Source organism: Falco naumanni, chromosome Z (genome assembly GCF_017639655.2).
Source record: "Falco naumanni isolate bFalNau1 chromosome Z, bFalNau1.pat, whole genome shotgun sequence".
NCBI lineage: Eukaryota > Metazoa > Chordata > Aves > Falconiformes > Falconidae > Falco > Falco naumanni.
The window spans coordinates 30123425-30142823 of NC_054080.1; the positions used below are offsets into that span (position 1 = coordinate 30123425).

General features: G+C 41.2%; 1 protein-coding gene across 2 annotated transcripts in view; it reads right to left on the reverse strand.

Annotated features, from left to right (window-relative positions):
- Window positions 1-2338, reverse strand: part of LOC121081118 (leucyl and cystinyl aminopeptidase) — a 67080-nt gene extending 64742 nt beyond the window's left edge. The window contains exon 1 of one of the 2 annotated variants that reach the window (XM_040579836.1): window positions 2017-2338. In XM_040579836.1, the coding sequence (XP_040435770.1) occupies window positions 2017-2035 (19 nt within the window). In that variant the 5' untranslated portion in view covers window positions 2036-2338. The remainder of the gene's footprint in view (window positions 1-2016) is intronic. The other variant, XM_040579837.1, reaches the window with a different exon arrangement.
- Between the last annotated feature and the right edge of the window lie 17061 nt (window positions 2339-19399).

The window sequence follows — 19399 nt, forward strand, 5'->3', positions numbered from 1 at the left end:
GAAATGAAAACTCTATTCAGAAAGCAAATAGTGTTAGCATCCTGTTCATTTCAGATTTTAGCAACTGTGAGTACCAAACATGCCTCAAGATCATAAAAACAAAGAGCAGCAACTCTGCTCTAATATTTGTACGTTCTCTTTAACGTCCCTTCCAGCAGAGCCAGCTTTCTGGGGGAACTTTATTGACCAGCTTCAGCTACAGATTTTCTTTCAAACAGTATCACCATCATCTCTAGGCTTTCCACTTCAGGGAACAAAATTAGGAAGCTCTGTGCATGAACATTGCTTCTCAGCAGTAGCACAAAGTACCTTGGAGCTGCATGCCCAGGCTCACATTGCCGTTTCTTCTAGTTGCATGGATAAAGAGCAGAATTTTTTAAATGTTTTGTTGCAAAATGCAGTAACAGTATTACATCAAACAGACTTTTAAAGTGATGGCAACATGATGGCACCCTCTCTCAAAGGAAATAGACTTTGCAAGATGACTCTTAAAAAAATTCTCCCCAGAACTGCATTACTACTAAAGACAAGGTCTTTTTACCATGTACACAGGAATGTAAACTCCAATCCTGAGGCTCTAATAAACTGTAGTTGAAAGTTCTTCTACTAAGGCTACTGTAGAGTACAAAATCAAAACTTCAAGTGCTCGTAGAAACTGTAATTTTAATATGTCCAAAAAAAAAAAAAAAAAAAAAAAAAAAAAAAACCCAATCCTCCACAGAAGTGTAATTTAAAAAAAAAAAAAAAAAAAAAAAAAAAGTAGAAGGAATAGGTCCATCCTGCTAGTTAAACCAACAAAATATGCTCAGAGCTCATAACCTTCAGATTTTAAACAGCAGCACATAAAGGACAAGGAATTTTTAGTGTATTTGAGAAAAGTGAAACACGAGGCAATGACAATGTATTTCTCAAGTGAAACAGAAAATTTACTTTTTACAGCATGGGGGTTTTGAAATTGGCATAAGTTTTGGACTCCAATTTGACAGGTCATTGAGGAATTAAAACATAATGCAGCAAACTACCTAGGGCTCCAGCTATGGCTACCCTGCATGCTCGTCATCTAACAGACCGAATCCCACCTGCAACAGAAGTGCTGTGTTTTCAACAGGAAGGCTGCTGCTTTACCCAGTGCCTCGTCCTAATGCCATATTTGGCTATGGTCTCGAGTCTTACCAAACACGCTTTACTTTCAGTTTGATCTGAGAGCTTCATTTCCTCCTCTGTGCCGGACGAGCGAAATGTGTTACTAATACAGAGGCAGCAAACATGGGCTTCACACGGCTTCGCTTCAGTCAGCAGCGCAGGATGCACACACGCTGCTGTGCCGCCTTGCCACCCAACGCTCCGGCATGCACACCTCGAAGCTGCAACCACACCGTTAGGCCAGGCACTTCTGCCAGCGCACGGACAGTTCCGAAAGCTTTCTGGCTTGCAGGAACACCCTGAAACATTGCTTCAGACACCCTAGATCCTCCTGTACTTTACCTCTCCTTTCCCTCGCTGGGAGGAGATACTCTCGAGACTGCCTCAGTGAGAAAGCAGCATAAACAGGGGGTCTGGTTCCTCCCTCCTGTCACAGCGGCAACGGCTTTGGTGCTCCGGGCGCACGTAAGGCTCTTTCCTCGGAGCGATACACAGCGAGAGCACACCTTGGTGTAGAAGTTGCTCCGGCTTCGTAGTGTCCGTTATCTGCCACCGTGAGACTAGGGCCGGCCGATAAAAAGCGCAACAGTACCGAAAGAGAGATGGAGCCTCCTCTCACCTTCCCGGTTACAGGCGTGTGTGCCTAATTAACCCCAATAAAACCAGATCTGAGGTAACTGCCAAGCCGCGGAGCGTGGGGGCGGCACGACTAAGCGGCTTGCCCCGCTCCCCTGGGCCAGCAGCCCCCTCCGGGCGCACCGGCCGCCCCCGGGCCCGCCCCGGCCGGCGGGCAGGGCAGGCCTGCCGCGGGGAGGCCGCGCGTCCCCGTCCCGGGCTGCGCCGCCGGCGGCGTGGCGGCGCCGCGGTACTCACCGCTGGGAAACGGCTCCATGTTCCTCCCGGAGTCCGCCCTCAGCCCGCGGCAGCGCAGCCCTGGCGAGGCGGGAGCAACGGCGCGGAGGCGCAGCCGCGACTCCTCACTCCGCCTCCTGCCGCCGCATGCTCACGGGGCGGGCGCTGCCTCGGGCTCGCCCGGGCTGCTGCGGCCCCTGACGCCGCGGTCGCTGCCCAACGATCCGCTGCCGCAGCTCCGGCGACCGGGGGCGCGGCAGGCTCAGTCCGCGGCTCCCTGCGCAGCAGCGTTCCAGGGGAGCAGGCTCGCACAAACCGCACTCTGCCCGGACCTCAGCGCCCGCCTGTCTCCCGCCCCGCTGCTGGGCCGCGCCGCACCGCCTATTCCTCACGCAGACCCGCCCTCCCCGCCCGCTTCACGCCCGCGGCGCAGCGCCCTGCCTGGCTCTCCGAAGCCCGGGGGAGCGGGTGTCGGGAGGTCGGTGCCCTGGCCCTCCGCGCCTGCAGGGCTACGGGCGGGCACGTCAGCTGAACGCCGGCCGCTGCGGGGCGGCACGACCGGGCCGCGGCGGGGCCGGGCGCTGCCTCGCAGGCCTCCGTGCGGCGCCCCGGCACGCTGCGCCGAGCCCCGCGGGCGCCTGCGGCCGGGGCCGGGCCGAGGCAGCGTCCCTGCGCCTCGCCGCCGAGCTCTGCTCATCGCCCTTTGACTGTAATTATTATTTTTAGCCTTAACGCTGCCTCACCTACCCCCTCCACCCTGACCTCCACAGTTCTGCTATCATTAGCTAAATACCATTTTTTCATTAATACGAGAACTCCGTAAGCGCTGGTTGTTGGAAAAGAAGACAGTGGGAGTTATTACTCCTGACAATATCTAAAGGCCCTGTATTTGTTTTGCCAAAAAGAGGAAGAAATCTAAATTTAACTGTTCCTTGGGGGAGGGAGGGAGGGGATGAGGGCCAGAGGCCCCCAAGAGCTCAGGCCTTATTCCCAGGTGTGTACTTGCCCTGTTTCATGAGCCTAGAATGTGCTTTTTCACACCTTGCCGCAGTGTCTCACAGGCCTGGTTACAGTGACAGCCCTGCAGCATGAACTAGGCCGTGGCTGCGTTCTGCACCACTGCGGTTTCACCCGACTGGCACCTGGGCCCCATGCAGCCGCTCACTCGCTGCCCACAGTGGTGGGGGAGAGGATCGGGGAACGGGGGAGGCGGGGGGAAGTGTGAAAGTGAGAAAACTCCTGGGCTGAGATAAAGGCTGTTCAACAGGTAAAGCAAAAGCCACACACACAAGCAAAGCAAGGAATGCTTTCACTGCTTCCCATGGGCGGGCAGGTGTTCAGCCATCCCCAGCAAAGCAGGGCTCCATCACACGTAACAGTTACTAGGGCAAACAAACTCCATACACTAAACGTCCCCCCCTTCCTTTTCTCAGCTTATACATACTCAGCATGACGTCATATGGCATGGAATATCCCTTCAGCTAGTTCTGGTCACCTGCCCTGGCTGCACCAGCTGCTGACAGGAAAATTAACTCTATCCTAGCTGAAACCAAGACACACTCTAAGTCCTTGGAGTTTAATACTAGCTCTAATGCTGGACACAGAGCTACAAGGGTTTCAATGATCTGCTTACCAACATGGTCTCAGACACTCCTTAACATATAACAACAACCCATCCTCAAAAAGTATTAAGTAAGCAAAGCATTTATTTTAATAGCATGAGGTGTCCTGAGAACTTTCTTTTCTAAGCACTGACCCTGCCTGACACATATTTAAATATATTAAAGAAATATTAATAGCCATGTAGCTGACTTTGTAGTGCTGGGATTCTACACAGTGTCACACAGAGACTACAGAGAGGCCTGAATAACTTATTCTGAGCTCCTCATCACTTGATTTGACCATTCTTCATTTTTGCCAATCCCAAATGCTTACTCAGCATGATACACCTCTGTGAAGCAGAAGAGCTAAAAGAAGATCATACTCCATTACATGTGCAGAAATTTCCATATCTGGATTTTCCTATTAAAATCAAGTGGTAAGAATACAGTGGGAACTATTCATACAGAGATCATTTCACAGTCGCACCTATTTACATCTGTTCAATAGAAGAATAAAGGTTTCAGTGCAATTTTGGATGACTTCATTCAGAACAGAACTGAAGGTCCAGCTTTGCTGGAGCTGTTCAAAACCTAGAATTTCTACAATTTGATAAAAAAATTCTGTGCCCAAAAGTTGCAGATGCTTTTCACTGTAAAATATAGTTTGTTGTATTTTTTAGTTATAGTTTAGTAGTATGAGTGATTGATAAAAGTTAAGAATGTTAAGCTGGTTCTTTTTTGAGGCCTTAAGTCAACTATTACCACAGTGTTGGTTGGTTGTTTTTTCTTAAATGCAGAATAAAACATTTCTTTAATTACACAAAGCCCTAAATATATCCTTAAAGCATCTGCAGTGACTTCTAGCTCATCTTTATTTGGCAGCCTCCTTCATCAATATCTTAACTGAGTCTTTTCCATGTGCTAAAATATGATTGCTAGCAACCTTGCCTCTTTCTCCTCTTTGAAGACTTGCTTTCCCTAAAGAATTGCTTTAAATATTTCAGCTTTTAAACAGCAGGAAGCCATAACATTTTTGTCATGCGAAAAATTCTCTCAACCCTAGGTGTTTGATCTGTCTATTAGTGCCCCAGCAAAGCCAAGACCCTTGTGCCCGACCGGTCTGCCAGTGTCCCGTTACAGGGACACTTCACTGAACAGTCCTGGTGGATCAGAGGGCAATCTGACTGACTTGTTCAGGGAAACACGCCCACAGCATCAGAGGGATCCTTCAACAGGTCTGCCCACTTTGTTTGAATGTGTGACCCACTGCCAGTGACTGCTAGCACCCATGAGGGACTAACACCAACTATTTATGGAATAACACTTTTCATTAATATGAAATCTGACAAGGTTCATGATCGCCAGTGATAATGACTGTCTGCAAAAACAAACTTGAAGTGATATAGAACCAAACTATATACAACCAAAACCTAAATTACTAATGAAAGCTAGAATAAGTTAGTTATTTAGCATGCATAAGACAAAGTTCTTACCCAATAGGCGTCCATATGGGGGAGAAGACAGGTTCAGCCCATTCACTGATCCCAGAAGTTATGATGGAGTCTCCATTAACTTCTCCCCTCATCTGCCCGCTTTTTGTAGTTCATAGTACATTGCATATTCATTCATCATACACAGGACTGGTTACAAGTTTCTTGCTTCTGATGCAAATTGATACACATCCTCAGACAACACTGCTGAAGCTCTCTACTAACTACACATGCTCCTCAAGTGGGGTTTTGCCCTCTGTCGGGGGAGCTATTTGAGTTGAAGGTCGTGATCTCCCACTACCACAGTTGTCTTTGTCTTATTTTCAACTAATTTTCTATTGATGTCAATGGATTGCAACACCTCATCATCCTGTTTCCCCTCATAGCCAGAACTTTCCTCACCTGAAGGATTCTTTCTGCGTAACTTAGATAACAGTCTTGTTTTCACTATCTGCTCTTTGTTTCTCTTCTTCCCCAAGGCTGACTACCTTGATTAGAAGTCCCTTCATTTGTACCAACTTTAGAGTGTGAGTCAGCTTGGCCTAGCTTTGTGAACACTGAGTCAGAGTTGGGTAATCCAGGAGTTTAGACAACAATTCTCCCCCTTTGGACTTATTTCAGTCCAGGACTAGTCCATTTCCATCACATTTAGGTGGAGCTTGAGCGACTCTAGTCATGCATATTGTTGTTACTAACTGGTATTGTGTGGCCAGTGAAGTGTCGTAGTACCTTGGAAGCAGATAACTTTGAGATGGAGATGTGTGTTAGTATTACATTGAGATTATTTCATCTGAGGAAAGTAATTTTGCCACAATGGTTGGCTCAGCCACAGACATCTCATGGATTCTTCAACTGGTACGCAGCTTATCAGCTGTGTGGTGCCATCAAGTTCCCACTCCTGCAGGGAGCACAGCAGAGCCTGGCCACAAGGTCTCCACTCTGCTCCAGCCTCCATCACTCCCATCAGGGTGCTGAGCTGGCAGGGTGTGTTGCTTGGGGAGCTGTGGGGGTGTAGATTCTGTGCTTGTCAACCATCCTGAAATTGATAGCTGTAGTTTACCTTAAAAAAGCTTTCTGTAATACTATGCTTCTGTTAGGACCCAATTTTCTCTAATCCCCCCCCCTTAAGGTGATTTGCCCACACATTTGTTACCGTTTATTTCTCTGTTGAGAGGAACAGAGATTTGGCCACACGAATGTTACTAGTGTTAGGTGGACACTTGGGTGCCTTTGATATAATGGAAAATTTTCTGTTGTTTTCAGCCAGATCTGCTCATAAGGAGCCACACTGTGACAGGATGTAAAGCTTTGTAGTTGAGAAGGACTCCAGGGGTTTGAAGACCAGGAATTTACTTCATCAGTCTTTATAAACATGTCAGATGTAGCTTGGGATCAGGTGTGGGACTGGTGAACCTTTTGGCTGACAACAACCTTAGAAGGAGACAAAAAAATTGCCCCAACAAATACTTATGCCTAAAGCCTGAGTAGAGATAAGGAATGTGGAAGGTCTCTTTATCCCTTGACTGAAGTAGCTAATACTGCTGATCATTGTCTTAGTTTCCTCCTTAATGTAAGGTTTTGTATTTAAAGATGAAATTGTTTCATTGCAATGCACACTACTCTACTCTGCATAAATCTGGCACTCTCATCCCCTGCCAGCAGGAACTACAGCTGCTGGTAACCACTGTCTGTTCAGCATACCATCCCACACAATCCATAGCACTGTGTTTACAAAATAAATATCCTTATCTATCTATCTATTTCTACAGGTCAATTCATACCTAGAAGAAGCAGCTGTTTCTACAGGAGAGTCATTGCATTTTTATTCTTTGATGCAATATTTTAATTGCACCAATTTTTTAAAACATTTCTGGCAGCCCCCAATTTTCAAGACTCTGTACACTATATATTGAGGAAATGGCCTCCAGTTGAACCAGAGGAGGTTTAGATTGAATATTAGGAAAATTTTTTCACTGAAAGGGTTGCCAAGCATTGGACCAGGCTGCCCAGGGAAGTGGTTGAGTCACCATCCCTGGAGGTATTTAAAAGACATGTAGATGGGGGTGCTTAGGGACATGGTTGAGTGGAGGACTTGGCAATGCTAGGTTAATGGTTGGACCTGATGGTCTAATAGTCTTTTCCAACCTAAGCAATTCTATGATTCCAAGATTCTATGGTTGTTTTAATCAGTCAGACAGCTGATATCAATAGGTAGACTGACATAGCTCTACTGAACTTTAGTAGTTTTACAATGAGTTACAAAAACTAAGGATTTAACACCATAGTTTCTGGACTGAAGACTAGTTTTCCCATAGACTGGTATGAAGAAATCAAAAAATTGCTGTCTTCCCTGGAAATTAAACTGTGGAAATGATACACACTTACCTGCACACTAATTGCAAGAATATGTTCAGTTCTCACACTGGTTATTTCTGTCCAAGGGTAGAATCATCACCATTGTGATGCAATAAAATCTCTCCAGCACATATGACAGTTGCCAGCTAGATAGAGGAGAAACGGATGTCTGCATTTCACAGTAATTTTAATTGTTATGATTTAGTGAACTAGGATATCCACTGCAACAGTACATTTCCGACTCAGTTTCCAGAAAGAGAGAGAAAAAAAATATATATTCTCCAGAATAACCAACTGCAAGTATGGATATACAATTACTAGCCTGCTGTTGCAACATCCTAGCTAGCTTCCCACAATACCCATAGCATGGCTGGCACTTATCAGTCCTTGTCATAATTAAAATGCCATTCTTTCTGTCCTACTCTTCCATCCATAATATTCCCATTAGTGTAAGAAACCTAGGCAGAGAACATAAGGAATAGTTCAGAAACCTTGAACTGAGCTCCTGAGTATGGTGATAGAAAACAGCTCACACAGCTTTGAACTTTTCACACTAACCTCTAATTTTCTTCAGTGACACATCAGCAGCAACCAAATAATGTGATGCCAGGAGCATTATAGTTACTTCAACACTCTCAGGAAATGCATATGTGTTGAAAATAAAATATAACATTATAAATAACATCTAAGTGTCTTATTGTCCTCTTTCTGAGGAATTTACATGACACCAGTTGTGTGTTGTGTGCAGCAGTCTGTTTATACTCACTATTATGAGAACTTTAGCACTCAGCAGTGCTACCTTGGCTGGGCATTGAAAAATGGCACTGCCTTGAGGGGCTAATATATAGGCTAAAAGAAGGCTGATAAGACTACACCCTAAATGAAACTTTGGAAGTACTTTTCATGTCTGGAGGGAATCTTACAAAATACTTAATGAATACCACCAGATGTACACAATATTGGAACAGAGCAATACTTGCTAGGGTGTCTGGCTGGAATGCCAAGTACATATTGTGAAGTATCAGTGTGCTGTGAGGTGATATAATACTATGAATATGTAACATAATCACCACATAACAATGTCGGGGCAGCCAACTGCGCATTTAACAGCTGCCCCAGATCACATAGTACTGACACACAGCGGCATGTTTCAAGCATAGATAATGCTTTAAGACTGGCAAATGAGAAGATGAACTACAAATAACACCCAGTCACACTAATATGAGAAGGCTACTAAAAGAAAATACCACATCACCATAGGCAGTAGAAAAGGCATCACTTCCATATTTTAACAAAAAATTGCGTGAGATGAGTATGTGCCTGAAAGACGCTGGTATCTAATAAGAGCATTGCCTCGCACTGGCTTGCTCTGTGGTAAAGGCTTCTGGGCACACCCACATAGAGCAAAGTATTTACATGCAGAGAAGTCTGAGCTGATCATAAACAAGTCAGGCTGGGGCTGGGAAGTAGTGGGAGCATACTGCCTCATCAGGACAGTCAGCCCATGGCACCAGTGTGGCATCCGAACTGCATTAAGCACTTGAGCTAAATTACTTAGAAGACACTAGAGTCTTCTGCAAAGGAACTTCCTTGTTTGTGAACTTTTGTTCCTTACAAATCCAAGCGAAAAAGAAATCAGGTAGAAAGATGACAAGTACTTAGGCACATAGGAAGGTCTAAACTCTGTGCATGTTTTGATGGTTTACAAAATGTAGATTGGTTTGAGATTGGAATGCACTTAGCTTTATCTATCTTTGCTTCAACTGCTGTTCCTATAAGCATCAGAAAATACCACCTTACCAAAGCAAACAAAAAAAGTTGCCAAGCTAAGGAAAAGGGCTTTTCTGTCCACCCAGTTATGGTAAGATACTAGCAAAAAATAAGTAAAAAAACCATTAATACCTGTGTTCATACCAGCAAGATGAGACAATGTCATGTCAGGTTTATTTTAAGACTCCCCTTCAAATATCAACCAGTGAATCACACGCCAGGAACACAATATTCTCAGAACAAACCTACCATGTATCTGATAATATTGAAATAGTGTTACTTGCCTAACTACCTTTGAGATCCTGTTATTGTTTGGTATATTTCATCAGCTTACGGATGATGTATTTAAGCTATAGAACATATGTAGACTTCAGCTATTAGGAAACGGGAGTCTTGTACATTTATGCTTGGAACTGCTGATAGTGATAAGTAGTAAAAACTTACAAGAAAACTCAGGCACTTACTAGAACCAGTTGAGAGTTTTTAAAGTAAACTGTACATTTTTGGAAAAATATTACTTGCCAAACTGCATTTTTCCTTCAGGAATGTGTTACTGCCAATTCACATCAGACGTGGAATTCCCAGTTGAATCTTAGGGAGATTAATCTAGCTAATTACTTGGCAGTTACAGTAGTCATCTATAATGCAGGTGTCTTAGAATATGCCTGCATTTGTTATTTAACTCTGCCTTGAAGAAGGCAATCCTTACCTGTCCTGACTAAGGAGACCTAATGGTTTCTTGTGCTGTCTACATTAGGTTCTCTGCTCTGGCCTCCACTCTGGTCTTATCACTATAGACAGCAAGATTACTGGAGACAAAGTATTGCAGAACTTGCAGGGGCTCTGTCCTCTGACTTGGTGTGTGCCTGCAAAATGCACAAAAAAGAGAGCTGATCCTAGATCTAAAACAATCAGCTGATCTGCCAAGGTGTTACTGAGCAATAGTAATGGTCAACTATATGATTGTCCTTATGTGCTGGTGTCAACTTGAAGATAGCAAAGACTCAATTTTAGAGTTTTGTGTCCTAGTTAACACACTAATTCTCTGTTTTATAAACAGTATGTATTACAGATAAGACTGTTTTAAGGTCAAAATCTTTCTCTGGTAGATGAGTTATTAAGGTCACTAGTGAGACAGATATGATTCTGCAGTCTTGAGATTTTGTCATCTAGTTGCATTTGTCATCTCTGAGTTAGGTAAAACAAAGGCTGTAATCTGAGTAACCAAGCCTAGGTAAGTGTCCTGATTACCTGTAACTGAACAATACAAAACTCTCTTGTTTTTATCTGCAGGGGGAAAAAAGCTTTTAACATTCCTAAATTCATTCTTCTATAAACCCCAGTATTGTTTCTGGTTTTCAGAGAAGTTGTTATTCAAAGTTCTTTCCTTCCAGTCCTGACATTACACATTAAGCAAAAAAAACTTATTAGCTTATTGGCTAGAGTGTGGATGGGAAAATGTCGCCGGTAGTAAAGCCAAGCAATCAGAAGTGTTACCACAGCATAACAACCTACATTCAAGGTAGATTCACTTAATATATTTTATTTATCAGACTCCATGCCTGCACATAATCATTTGTCATGTCCCTGATGATTCAGCAGTAGCTCATTATATCATTTTAAGCTGATCTCTGGCTTGATCTCTTCTCTTTAAGACTTCAGAGTAGGCAGGTGTATTATTGTCAAAGTATTTTCTTTCGAAATTAATTTCACCATCTTGAAATACATTACCCTACAGTCACTTACTGCAAAATTACATAACATGAGGAAAACATGGAGGATATAATGGAACAAAGAAACTATAGAAAATGGAGGAAAATTAACCAATGGTAATGACTGGCCATTGCCAATAGCAAACCCTCTGATTCTGAATGAATATCATTTGGCAATGATATTCATTGGCAGACCAAACTGGCAATGGCCAAGTGGAAAGAACAGCTGTCAACAGGCCAATTTGTTCAGACAGTGATTTTAACTGTCTGATAACGAGATAACGTATTTTCTCATCCTCCCAGAGAGGACTATTAGAGGTATCAGGAGCTTTAATCGGTTGTAAAATTTTCATCTTATTATATGTAAAGAAAAATATTACTGTATACGGTAGTATTTCTCAAACTCTTGGACCACAAACCTCATAGGAAGTGCAAGGTGTCAGACACTGTTGGGGAGAAGCTCTTCACTTCTCCTCATTAGCAGTTTGCTTTCTCCAGGGCGTAAAAGTGAGAACTGGCTGTAATGACTCGCTGTAAGTTTCCACACTAGCTACCTACCTTTACTTGCTAGTGGCAGAGCACTTCTGCAGCAGACAGAGTGACTACGACCACATGCAGCTACTGAACAACAGCTGATTGTCACCTCTTTCCAGCCAATCCTGGAAATGATAGGTAAGCTAAAAGCAGATGAACTTGCAAAACATTTAAAGAACACTGTTTCTGTGTTGGATGTGGCAAACCCAAGATCTTAAAGAAGGAAAGCATTTAGTCAAAGCTTATGTGGAAGATGAACCATACATAAAGATGTAAAAAACAGCTGCAGATAACAGTGTGATCAGGTGACACATACAGCATCTCATAGTTCTCAGAAACCCTCATAGTGCTCATGATTTGAGCAAAAGGATATTTTGAGTTGGGCACCCAGACTGAAGTATGTAAACCCCTTAGATATTTTGAAAACCTAGCTGCACAGTCTTAGCATTCCATTGTGTGAGGCAGCTTTATGCTTCATGAGAGTGTGTTTTCAGAGGAATAAATCAATTTCTTTCTATCAAAAGCCTCAATATATTAATTTGTAGCAATCTTAAAAGTAGGAGTCTAAGCATTGTAACTCCTGACAAACCTGAATGGCTTATGTAAGGTATTTTGTTGGCAAAATGTCTTTAAGGCAACATACCAATGAAAGCACTCTAGAATGCTGTGCTATGGGTTCTTAAAGGAGCCAGCTGTCTTTTTGTGCTTTTACATACTGTTCACTGATCTGAGGGACATAGGAGTCAGGGGAAACAAGGTATGATATTGCACAGCTTATCTTACTTATTAGTGCTTTAACAATGTAGAAAATTCTAAATTAACAACATGAGAAACACACTGTACTTTCAGCCAGGGGAGAAGCTGAATTGTGAACCTGTCGTATAGGAAAGAATTTAACCAGTATACTCTTCTCCAAGGTTTCTGACATAATTCATTCTAGTGAATTTTTCAGGTTGCTGCTGAAGAGGAAAGTCCATTTTAGACCACTGTTGCATGTGAAGCTTTCAAGAAAAAGTTTACATAGATTGTGAGATGTTCTCCACAGAAGGAGATGGGGGGCCTTGGGGAGAGTCAAATGAAGAAATTATTTGACCAAAAGTCATATAGTTGGTCAACAACAGAGCCAAAAGTAGAATTAAGATCCTTTGACCCATGGTCATGTGGTTTCTACTGTGGTACTTCTTGGTAGAGAGTCACTTCTCTATGGAAGCACCTCTTTTTCATCTATTTTTTATATTCTTTGTCCTTCTAATTGAGACAATTCAGCCTGCACCCAAAAACTTTCAGCAATATCATATTCATTTTCTTCCATTACCAAAACCATAAAAGCTAGAAATCAATTAATTTAAGCAATGGAACAAAAGGAAATAGGAAAAAATATGTACTCAATTTCCTACAGCTATGCTGTAAACAAAGTACATTCCCTGGCCAATATTTAAAGCATTGTATTGTGACAAGACTTTAACCTGTTCATGGTCTTTTTTGCAGCAGATCCCCTTTCCAAACTTACTTGCCAGTTTTGAACCAAGAAAAAAATCTCAAGTTTCCATTGGGTTTGTACATGTGTATTAGCTCTTGCCAGCTTCATCAGATTTGACTATTTGTCCCGAAATTTTCTTTCTGAATAAACTCTCTGCTGAAATCATGGCCACCAGCAGAAAAAGGAAACACTTAATGACAAGCTTTCTCATTTAGGTTACATATATTGAACATCATACCACTCACTTTTCAGCCTGGATTCAGCAGCCAGTTTCTGAGACTGTTGAGATTCTTCACCAGCCATCTGGTGCTCCTAGTGATGATATCTGACACAATCCCACTGGTTTCCAGCCATGATCCGTGCTTCTCCAGAGGCTTACAGACAACCTTAACCTAAAAAACTGAAATGTTAATCAATACCTGATCTATGTCCGCTTTAGTCAAGCACCTCTGCCAGAGAAACTGTTTCTATCAAATACAGTAGGCAAGGTAAAGAGTGTGTTTAAAATATGTAACCATATTAGTCAGTTGTGAACTTGCTTTATCCCAACATCTAAGGCACTGTACATGGAAAGAGGCTTGCATCTTCATAAGGCACCTGTATGCTCCATGATGTGAAAATTCTGAAGATCTCAGGAGTGAGCTCAGTTTGGTTTTCTGTAAAGCAGTGATTCAGCCCATTATGGCTCTAGTTTTAGGTTTTTAGTAAGTTCTGCTCTTTTGACTGCATTTTGCTTGAGGTTGTCTTTTTACTGAGGAACAGAGGTCATCCTGTCCTACAATGGAGCAACCACTGAATTTTGTATACCATTTTAATAATGATTAAAACAAACTCATTTGGGGCAGCTTTCCCAATAAGAAATTCTCTTTGATGTTAAAAAAATTTAACAGTGTAAGAACTACATTTGGTATAAAACCTTCTGACCCAGCACATGGTCTTTAATGGTAGCCCATTGCCAAAGGTTAATAAATAAGGAACAAAGGAGCAATAGATATAGACATATGTACAGAGACATATAGAAACATACCTTTTCAGCTTCCAGGAAACTTGTGCGACACAGTGATTTTTTGATCAGATGCATGTCTATTTTGTGAACTGCATATGTTTTCCAAAGGTAAGCCACCGCACAAACACAGTTATCAGAAGAGTAGATCTCCTTAGATTAGATCTGTGTAAATTGAAAAGGGTTACACATACTATGGTAAGAAACATTGATCAATACATTTGGAAGACACTAGCTTACATCATACTATCTAGATAAAGACCTGACTAACACAGAAATTGGATAAACTCTTACCAAATGATCAGATAACTATCCAAATGTTGCTTCACCTTCTTTCCTTTTATAATCCAGTCATGCCTCAATACTGAAAGACAAAAAATTAATGAGAGTAATTGTGGTATTCTATCCTTTCAGTTTGTTTGTTGGTATGTCTAAACGTCTTCTAGCTCATGTCCAGAGAAGAAGTAAGATAGATTCCCAGAATTATTAGTTCTAACGGAGAAAAAAGGTAATTCAAATCTGTGGTTTGAATATTAATATTTTTCAGCAGTAATGTAGAACAGTGGAACTGTATCTTCACATAATTTCTCACAATTTAGTATATTCTTCCTTTCCTTTTACTTTAGGCAACATAATTCCAACTAAAAGCATATGTCTTTACCCTGACAGCCAAAAAGAGTGACTTGTTAAACAGAATTTTTGTAAATCTGATTTATTTCTTGCTATGATAAGAATCACTCTATGTTATTTCAGTTTCCTGCTGTTACGTAAATTAAGTTGAAACTGTTGCCTTTTATTTAATTCTGTTTATTTCCTACAAGGATGTATAGGTTGAATGGTGAAAGCAATTGATAAATGTTTCCTCTGCAAATGCAGCAGATAATCACCCATATTTTCTTCTTACTCTGAAGAAAATTAACTCTATCCAGCCAAAACCAGCACACTGTATTAGAATTGCTTTACTATAAAAAGACGTCAGAGAGACATATTCTACAGTTTTTCTGTCAAATGACAAACTTAAAAAAAAAATTGAAGGAGAACCTGTAGATGAAGAAGACAGCTAATGTGATGCCCAATTCTGTGTCTTCTTGTATTATACAGGTAGGACTGAAAGTTGATTAATACTTCCCTTCTCCCCTTCCCTCCCCCCCCCCTCCCCGCCCCCCACCATGTTGCTTCTTTCCTGTTTGTAAGATAACCTGGATTTGGATGATAACTCATTTTAAAAGAAAAAAAAAAAAAAAAAAGAAGTGTCTCTCTACCACAAAGCGAAACAAGCAAAACAGAAATTTCCTGGAACTTGTCTGTGATATGGAGAGGACTGATAGTCTGTAAGCTAAGTATTAACTTAAGCTTGTTGTCTACATTCTTTGTGTAGACACTAAATCTTATCTATTTGAGATTCCAACATTATAATGAAGCAAATCTGTCTCTGGAGATGCCTCTCTAATTAAGTATATAAAAAGCTTAGATAAACAAATGCTAAATATTTAAATGGCTGAAATTAGTCAAAATAAATCCCACTTTCCCTGTTGAAACAGTTATAATGGTGTAAGCCATGTGGATGGTTTTGTAATTATGTACCTAGGGATGAGATAGAGAAATACATGTAATTGCACTGAAATATTTCATAGTGGTTTTTAAACATTCTGGTCTTGCTAATCTTCTAATATTCACATAGAAGTTGAACGGTAGCTTTATACTGTCTGTGGATAGTAGTCTTAATCTACATAAACTTACATAATTATTTTTTTTTAAAAACCCACTACCTCTGTCTGCATGCTGTACTTCATGATGCAGTATATAAGGTGATACTCTGCTATATGAGTAAGAGAGTGATTTGAACTTTTTCATAGCTCCTAGATACCTTGAGACATGATTAGAGTAAGCATTGCTTAGTGATAAATATAGTGGATCAGAACCCAAGAGATTTGTCTTCAGCTTTTGGTTCAACTTCTGACTTTGTTTGAATGCCTTCACTCACCTGCAAAAGGTATAATGATAATACCAGTGTGTGTAAAATGACTCTGAGAATCTTGAATGGAAGGCATAGCTGACGTGCTGTTCAGCATTAGCCTTTTGGTACTGAACTATGTATTGGGCCATAATTCAGCACTAAGCGTCACCTAAATGTATGTATATGCATATAGGTGTCTATTTGCCCAGTAGCTATTCAACTTCAATTATTATTGCTTTCAGTGGACATTCAGTCAGTACATTTGCTGACTTTTAACGGCTGCGGACTGTTAACAGCAGCTCAGACACCAAATCCTGAATCACTTCTGGAAAGGCAAGTGTAGTATCAGTTGAAATTCTGTAGAATATTTTACTTACTCTCCAGTTGGAGATGCAGAAGAATGAGGTCCTGTGCCCTAGGCCAGTTCTGTGAGGATGTCTGCGTAGATATCCTGTGGAGTTTCTGAATCTCATGTGCCAGTCTTCTGTGGGTATATAAGTTACTGTAGAGCAGCTGAATCACGCTTGTGTTGAACCTCTAGATGCTTGAAGACATCTGAATTTATGTATGTTGAAATGAATCTTCTCAAACTGTTAGGAATTTGACATTCATTTAGTAAGCTAAAGGAACTCTTCAGTGTGTTTCAGATAGTTTTTCTTTGCCCCTTTCAATAGGGACATCTATCCTCAAATTTATAGACCTTTTCCTGTGAGTGAAATATTTTTTGCATCGGAGTCTGACATGAAGACCTGCAGGAACAGAGTTTTACACCTAAATCCTGCAGACATTTCTGTATGATTAACTTCACACACAGAGCAGCGTAATGGTAGCAAGTGCATATGTGTATAAGTGCATATGCTTGCAAGATCAGGCCTTTGTCTTCTGAAGAATTGTTTGGAATTTGCTGTTCTATGGATCTCTTATGCAGATTGTAAGAAGAGTCATCTGTGTTTTAATACTGTCTTTTAATTTTTACAGTTTAGAATTTTAATATCGCCAGCTGAGACACAATTTACATTAAGAAAAAAATTAAATTACAGGGGGCTGTCTTCTACATCACCAATTTTAAAAGTGTTAAAGAAACAAGTAAAAAATTGCCCATCTACCTTGCACAATTCAATATGTAAACTCTGAATGAGTGGTTATATGATCTCTGTTCTTTATTGGCACTTACTTCCTCACTTCCTATTAATCTTGGTGGATACATTTGCAAATTAATCTGTTGACTTATCTAGTTGCTGCTGGATGTTATCATTTTTACTTTAGGTGTTGGTGCTGATTAATTCTTTTTGTAATTTTCTAATTAACTATTTCTATTTCTGCATAATCAGCAGACATACTGTGAAATATAATTGCACTTGACAGAAAATTGCAGTCTGAAGTGACTAAGTCTGACGCTAAATTACATTAAATAATGTAATAATATTCACATACCCAACAGGATGACATACTCATCCTTTGTTGTGGTTTGACGACCTTTACAAAAAACACAGAATCATTTTAGAAACAATCAAATGTATTTCAGGACAGAACATGTGAAAGAAATATGTGAAGAATCCTAAATAAGTCCTAAATAGTCTAATGGGAAATGCACACATTTCACCTTCTTAAATTAAAAGTATCAACCTTGATCTCAGTTCAGCATAATGTAAAATCATGTAAGTTGGTAAAAGCTCTTAAAGAAAATACATTTGCTGCTAAAGATAATTACTTGACTTTATGAGAAATAAGCTTGCAGCCTGCCATTCATATCAACATGGATAAGACTTCAGTACAATTAACATGAAATAGATACTGCTCATACACACAAAACCCAAATCCCTTTTCACCTGCATTTTCTGTAACGATAAACCCCAGGTTTTAGCTGCACCTTTATATAATGCAGTAATCTAAGCTTTTCTTTCTTGACACACAAACATGGTTTAGGACCATCCCATGCATCCGAAGATTAAAAAGTGTCCAGTAGTATTACTTTTTAACTGTAGATGAGAAAAGCCCTGGCTTTGTACCTAAGCATGTACTTATGCAGACCTAAAGAGAGAAGTTTGTCTTGAGCAGGGCCTGTATTTTTAATACTTGCATATCGTTCTGAGTATGTAAAGAGTTGTGAACTTCTGGACCTTTATGTTCAAAGGGCCATTCCAAGTTAAGAATAAAGTTTGCAATGTTGAATATTGCTCTTCACAAATGGGTAGCAAGGTCTGGAAAAAAGGTGTGACCTTAGGGCAATGACCTACTTTGCTATAGTGGTCAGCTGCTCTTACGTACAAGAAGTATTACTGAAGTAGTTTCTTTCCCTAAATTATACTTCTTATCAAAAGTTACCCTGCTGTCCAAGCCCTGTAGAGAGTTGCTACTATGTCTGTCTACAGAGGTAAACAGACACAAATTGTTCACTGGGGTTTATCCACCCTTTTTCTATAGGGAAAAAAAGGAAGACTTTTTTTTTGAGGAAAACTTCCCTAGAAGATAATTACAGTCAAACAAATACCTACCACGCGTTCTCCTTGCTTAAGTCTGTAGACGGGAAATACAGGTCAGAAGTGGGTAACTGACAGATAAAAAAACAGAGTTACCATATTACTTGGAAGTATAGAGTAGTCAAAATGGTTTGCATTTACACTGAAAAGAAGTATTTTTTTGTTGGGATGTCATCCCAAGGCATTCGCGGTATAAAACAGTGACATTCATTTATTTTAGGTGTCTGTTTTTAAAGACTTTGATTCCTGAGAATTCAGAAACTTGCTGCGTGATTCTAAGGAAGCCCTAACCACTGATGAGTGGAAAGAAGACATATGGGACACACTTGTCAGTTTTTACCTGAGGCAAAAAATACAAAAAACAGGCAGACTCTGCTGTCTTAAAATTTGTGTCTGTTGCCTCTTGTACTCAGTGTGACTGGAAGAGTCTAGCTCTGCTTTTAACACACACACACCCCCTCTCTCCCATTAGATATTTATACATATTAATGAGATCCCCTCGAGCCTTCTTTTCTCTAGGCTGAACAGTCCCAGCTCGCTCAGCCTCTCCTTATATGACACATACTCAAAACAGTTAATCATGTTCATGGCCCTGAACAAAACCATTGAGGAAAAAGCAGTATAAATGACATAGCTGGAGAACAGTGAACAAGCAATCATTCTATGTAATTTCTGGATAATAATTGCTAGTTTTGGTGATAAGAAGATCATCGCCACATACACAGAGGAACAGTGGCAGGTGGCAGAGTGTGACTAGCATCGTGACACAGCTCCTCCAAGTGCCATCACAGCAGAGCAATGAGCCCATAAAAGGCTCGTGTCCACACACAGGGAAGAGCACAGAGGCACAATGGCACGTGAGGGAACCCCAGTAACCCTGTCAGGAGAAGAAACCCCCAACCTGGCACCTCCCAGGGGTGTCAAAGGAGGGCAATTATGCCCGTGGGCTGGGAGCGAGACCCGTCATCAGTAGAAGCCACTCTGGTTCATCTTTTGGACTTGGGGTAAGAGAAGAGGTGGTG